This window comes from Lepidochelys kempii, chromosome 14, assembly GCF_965140285.1.
Source record: "Lepidochelys kempii isolate rLepKem1 chromosome 14, rLepKem1.hap1, whole genome shotgun sequence".
Classification (NCBI taxonomy): domain Eukaryota; kingdom Metazoa; phylum Chordata; order Testudines; family Cheloniidae; genus Lepidochelys; species Lepidochelys kempii.
The window spans coordinates 50,310,082-50,316,281 of record NC_136393.1 but is presented as its reverse complement, the minus strand read 5'-3'; the positions used below and the strand labels follow the sequence as shown (position 1 = coordinate 50,316,281).

At 71.2% G+C, this 6,200-nt stretch overlaps 1 protein-coding gene across 1 annotated transcript in view; it reads left to right on the top strand.

Moving 5' to 3' along the window:
- Positions 1-661: 661 nt before the first annotated feature.
- Positions 662-6,200, top strand: part of TNXB (tenascin XB) — an 89,975-nt gene continuing 84,436 nt past the window's right edge. The window contains 3 exon segments of the mRNA XM_078848394.1: positions 662-1,600; positions 3,719-3,833; positions 5,978-6,200. Coding sequence (XP_078704520.1) covers positions 662-1,600; positions 3,719-3,833; positions 5,978-6,200 — 1,277 coding nt within the window.

Here is a 6,200-nt window from a genome sequence, read left to right as displayed (position 1 = left end):
GGGTCCCTCGGGTTGCTGAGCCGGACTCTGAGACAGGGCGAGGAGGGGCCATGCGGGTGTCGGCTGGGGGGAGACTCCTGCCCTGGGACGAGGTGCGGAGGGTGACGGGGGGAGGGAGATGGAGCGAAGGAAGCTGGACACTCAGGAGGCAGCGCCAGGGAGAGATGGAGACTCCTGGACCCGCTGGCCGCTCTCCTCGGCCCAGACACCTCCAGCCCCCCGGCCTAGTCTGAGCTGGGGCCTGCCCCCTGGTCCCCCTGCCAGACCCCAGATGTTGGGGAGGTGGGAGAAAGGCCCGGGGTGGGCGTCTGGTGTGTGCGGGAGGAGGCTGCTCCCGGATATTAGAGAGACCCGGTGGGGGCCAAAATAGCTGTTATTGGACCCACTTGTGCTGGGGGGAGGGGAGGGCCTGGAGCCGCCTGGCTGGGGTCATGTCCCCCCCCCCAGCCCCCTGCCCGGACTGGGCCCAGCAAGCCCAGCTGGGAGACAGGAGAAGGTGGCGGGGGGTCCCAGCCGGGCCGGGGGAGGCTCGGGGCGGGACCGGCCAGCGGGGCGGCCCGTGGCGGGGCGGGGCAGGTTCGGGCGGACGCTGACCCGGTCCGGCCATGACATCACCCCCCCCCGCCCCCCAGCGCAGGGAGCGAGGGGACGAACCGTGTGTATGAAAGTGCGAGCGGCCGCCCCGGCCACACCCGCCCCCGCCACCCAGCCCGGCCCGGCCCGGCCCCGGGGCGCAGAGCGCAGCGCGGACAGACCCGAGCGCAGCGCGCAGAGCCCGGAGCCCCCGGCCCGGAGCGCAGAGACCCCGGCCCGGAGCGCAGCGCGGAGCCCCCGGCCCGGAGCGCAGAGACCCCGGCCCGGAGCGCAGGGCGGAGCCCCCGGCCCGGAGCGCAGCGCAGAGCCCCCGGAGCCCCCGGCCCGGAGCGCAGAGACCCCGGCCCGGAGCGCAGCGCAGAGCCCCCGGAGCCCCCAGCCCGGAGCGCAGAGACCCCGGCCCGGAGCGCAGCGCGGAGCCCCCGGCCCGGAGCGCAGAGACCCCGGCCCGGAGCGCAGCGCGGAGCCCCCGGCCCGGAGCGCAGAGACCCCGGCCCGGAGCGCAGGGCGGAGCCCCCGGCCCGGAGCGCAGCGCAGAGCCCCCGGAGCCCCCGGCCCGGAGCGCAGAGACCCCGGCCCGGAGCGCAGCGCAGAGCCCCCGGAGCCCCCAGCCCGGAGCGCAGAGACCCCGGAGCCCCCGGCCCGGAGCGCAGCGCGGAGCCCCCGGCCCGGAGCGCAGAGACCCCGGCCCGGAGCGCAGGGCGGAGCCCCCGGCCCGGAGCGCAGCGCAGAGCCCCCGGAGCCCCCGGCCCGGAGCGCAGAGACCCCGGCCCGGAGCGCAGCGCGGAGCCCCCGGAGCCCCCAGCCCGGAGCGCAGAGACCCCGGCCCGGAGCGCAGCGCGGTGCCCCCAGCCCGGAGCGCAGCGCGGAGCCCCCGGAGCCCCCGGCCCGGAGCGCAGCGCGGAGACCCCGGCCCGGAGCCCCCACCCTTAGCGCAGCGCGGAGCCCCCGGAGCCCCCAGCCCGGAGCAGCAGCGTCTCCCCTGCAGCCGCCGCCCCGCTCCCAGGTAGGGCCCCGCGCCCCAAGGGCCGGGCACCGAGGGGGCAGCAGGTGGGGTGGTGGCGGCGGCGGAGGGGGGGGTTGCAGGGAGTTTGGAAAGTGCCCGAGCGAGAGGCTCCCCGGGCCCCGCAACAGCTGTGTGTGTGTGGGGGGGGAATGGATGGGGGGCGGGAAGTGGGGATAGACAGAAATGGATGGACGGAGAGCGGGGCGGGGGGTAGGTGGATACAGAGAGATGGGTGGGTAGAGGGATGGTTGGGGGGATGGATGGAGATAGGGAGGGATGGAGATAACGATGGGGATGGAGGATGGAGATAGGGATGGAGGGAGGGAGGGGGATAGAGGGATGGAGGATGGATGGTGGGAGGGATGGAGGATGGAGATAGGGAGGGACGGGTGGAGGGATGGAGGATGGAGGGATAGAGAATGGAGATAGGGAAGGATGGAGGATGGAGGGACGGAAGGAGGGATGGAGATGGGGGGATGGAGGGTGGAGATAGGGAGGGATGGAGGGATGGAAGGAGGGATGGAGATATGGAGATATGGAGGGATGGAGGATGGAGATAGGGAAGGATGGAGGAGGGAGGGAGGGAGGGATGGAGGATGAAGATAGGAAAGGATGGGGGATGGAGGGACAGAAGGAGGGATGGAGATGGGGGGGATGGAGGTGGCTGGATCTATTGATGGAGGGATGGAGATAGGGAGGGATGGAGGATGGAGGGATGGAGGATGGAGATAGGGAAGGATGGAGGATGGAGATATGGAGGATGGAGGGATGGTGGGACAGAAGGAGGGAAGGAGATATGGGAGGATGGATGGAGGATGGAGGGATGGAAGGAGGGATGGAGATTTGGAAGGATGGAGGGATGGAGATAGGAAAAGATGGGGGATGGAGGGACAGAAGGAGGGATGGAGATAGGGAGGGACAGAGGATGGAGATAGGGAAGGATGGAGGGATGGATGGAGATATGGAGGGATGGAGATTTGGAAGGATGGAGGGATGGAGATGGCTGGATCCATTGGTGGAGGGAGGGATGAGGAGTGCATCGATGGGGCCAGTGCGACATGATGAAGCTGGGGGAGCCGGGTGCCACAGGGAATGACCCATTGGTAACCCCTAACCCCCCCAGCACTGACCCACCCCCGCCCCCGTCACTGCCTGAGCAAAGGCAGGTGCTGGGGGGCTAGTCCCCAGCAAGCCCCATGGTACCCCACCATACCAAACTCCTGTATCTCCCCCACCCCTGTAGCCCCCACCGCTGGTGCCCCCTCCCCCTCCGGCCTGACGACCCTCCCGTCCCAGCACAGTGGCCCTGCGCCCCCCAATGTAGGGGTCCGGGGGGTGAGAATATTGGGGTCGGGAATGGAGAGTGGTAGGGAGGGCAGGGGGAGCCAGAGCCCCGAGGGAGGGGGCTGCGGGCGGGAGGACAGAGGCCTGTGTGTGTCGGGGTTGGGGGCAGGAGGGTGCCCAGGCAGGTGGGTTGGTGGGTCCCACAGATGAGCAGAGACCCGGCCGTGAGGCCAAAGACATGGGGGGAGAGGGTGACGAGCCCTGGTTCCCCAGGGGGGAAAGGCCCTGTGTCCCCCCACACCCACCGCTGAGCCAGTCCCTGACCTGGGGCCGGGTGGGAGCCCCCTAGAGGGGACAGACCCCTGCCCCATTCCCGCCCCCTGAGCAGCCAGTCCCCCCAACCCCCATCTCCCACCCCCGCAGCCGGGCCAGGCTGGGATCTGGGTGGGACCCTTATCTCCTCACGCAGGAATTTCCCCGGCCGTCAGCAACTTGCTGGGAGGGAGCCAGGCTGGGGTTGGAACCTGCCGGGATCTTCTCCAGGGGCTGCCAGGGCCACACACCCCACAGCACCCCCGGTCTGCCCCCCAGCCTCTCCCCCATGCCACCAGGGGGCTGCAGGAGGGAGGAGACCCGGGGGCAGGGCTGGGACCCCCCAGCACAGCAACCCCCAGAGTCTGGGAGGGGAGTGGGGTCTAGTGGGTTGGGGGGCTGGGAGCCAGGACTCCTGGGTTCTCTCCCAGCTCAGGGAGGGGAGTGGGGGCTGGTGGTTAGAGCGGGGGAGTGCTGGGAGCCAGGACTCCGGGGTTCCGTCCCCGTGTCTGGCGGTTGCAGGAACATGAAAGGAGCAGTGAGGGGTGTACAAGGCCCAAGAAGCAGCAGCCCCCGGGGGAGCCCAGGGGAAGTCCGAGCGGTTATGGGAAAGCCGTGAGGATCTTGGGCTGCAGCTGTAAAAATAACAAGCCACAGAGGTTTGTGCAGAGCTCAGGAAGGCCGGGCTGAGTGTGAATGGCCACTGGCTCGGCCGCAGAAACCCCACAGCCTGGCCAACAATATTCTCATTATGGGGAGGGGAAACTGAGGCACAGAACAGCACTAGAACCCAGGAGTCCTGGGCTCCCAGCCCCACATCCCATGCTAACCACTAGACCCCACTCTCCTCCCAGGAGTCCAGAACACAAAGGCCACTCTTCTTAAACCAGCTATTTCTTAATAGTGGGGGTTCCCGGGGGGGTGGGATATTGCGGGGGGGGCAGGGCTGTGTCTCGATGCCGGGGGTCCCAGTGGCTGGGACACGGGATGGGGAAGGGGCTGTGTCCTGGGGTTGGGGGTCCCAGCAGCTGGGACATGGGAGGGATGGGGCCGTGTCCTGGGGCTGGGGGTCCTGGCAGCTGGGATATGGGGAGGGGATGGGGCTGTGTCCCAGGGCTGGGGGTCCCAGCAGCTGGGATATGGGGAGGGGATGGGGCTGTGTCCCAGGGCTGGGAGTCCCGGCAGCTGGGACATGGGGGGGACGGGGCCATGTCCCAGGGCTGGGGGTCCTGGCAGCTGGGATATGGGGAGGGGATGGGGCCGTGTCCCAGGGCTGGGGGTCCCGGCAGCTGGGATATGGGGAGGGGATGGGGCTGTGTCCCAGGGCTGGGAGTCCCGGCGGCTGGGACATGGGGGGGACGGGGCCATGTCCCAGGGGCTGGGGGTCCTGGCAGCTGGGATATGGGGAGGGGATGGGGCCGTGTCCCGGGGCTGGGGGTCCCGGCAGCTGGGATATGGAGAGGGGATGGGGCTGTGTCCCAGGGCTGGGAGTCCCGGCAGCTGGGATATGGGGGGGGACGGGGCCATGTCCCAGGGCTGGGGGTCCTGGCAGCTGGGATATGGGGAGGGGATGGGGCTGTGTCCCGGGGCTGGGGGTCCCGGCGGCTGGGATATGGGGAGGGGATGGGGCCATGTCCCGGGGCTGGGGGTCCCGGTGGCTGGGACATGGGGGGGACGGGGCCATGTCCCGGGGCTGGGGGTCCCGGCGGCTGGGACATGGGGGGGGACGGGGCCGTGTCCCGGGGTCGGGGTCCCCAGGCCTGCAGTCTGGCGCTGCTCCGGCCCAGCGTGGGACGCGTCCGCTCTCTCTGCTACCCCGGCTCGTATCTCTCGCCCCCGGCGCCCTGCCAAGCTCCGGCTCTTGGACCGGCCCCTGGCCCGGCTCCAGGCACATTTTTGCTGCATGAATCCGGGTTGTTGTCACAGGAGCCGGCACCGGGGGGCGTTGGGCTCCCCACACCTGCCCCACAGCCATGCAGCTCTGGCTGGCCAGCCACCCGGGGGTCCCAGCGCCGGATCCTGCCCCTGCCCCCAAAGCGCAGCACGGGCCAAGCAGCCCCCGACCTGAACCCTGGGCCTGGCGTCCCACCGGGACCGGTCCTGCCACGGCACCTGCCTCCAGATCGCGGGTGGGGTGGGGGGCCCTGTCTCGGTGCTGGGGGTCCTGGGGGCTGGGAGGTGGGGCGGGGGGGGCTGTCTCGGTGCCGGGGGTCCCAGGGGCTGGGAGCTGGGGCGGGGGGGCCTGTCTCGGTGCGGGGATCCCAGGGGCTGGGAGGTGGGGCAGGGGGCCTGTCTCCGTGCCGGGGGTCCCGGGGGCTGGGAGCTGGGGCGGGGGGGGGCTGTCTCGGTGCCAGGGGTCCCGGGGGCTGGGAGGTGGGGCGGGGGGGGCCTGTCTCCTTGCCGGGGGTCCCGGGGGCTGGGAGCTGGGGCGGGGGGGGGGCTGTCTCGGTGCGGGGATCCCGGGGGCTGGGAGGTGGGGCGGGGGGGGGCCTGTCTCGGTGCCGGGGCTCCCAGGACTGGATTTGGGTCGCGGTTTGGTTGTTTCTCCCCCTTTGGCTCCTGGGGGTGTGAAGTTGGTTTCTGGCCGGAGTGTGAATTGGGCGCTAGAGGGGAAGGGTCTTGGGGGGGTTCCTGGGGGGGTCCCTGGGGGGGGTCCCTGCACCCCCGTCACTAACTGCCTGCCCCTCCCCCACAGGTGGGCGCCCCTCGGGCCGTGCCATGGGGCCCTGGCTGCTGCTGCTGGCCCTGGTGCAGGGGGGCCCCTCCCCCCCCCGGGCACAGGGCTCCGGGCCCCCCACCCCCGCCGGGCCCCCGCCAACGCCACCGTCTTCTCCCACATCTACAGCATCCGCCGGGGGGCGGGTGAGGGGGCCGGGGGGGCGGGGCCTGAGACCCCACAGGAGGTGCTGGCCCCCCCCAGCCAGCAGCAGCCCCCCCGGCTCTACGAGCACACGCTGGAGGGGGACGAGCAGGTGGTCTTCACCCACCGCATCAACCTGCCCCC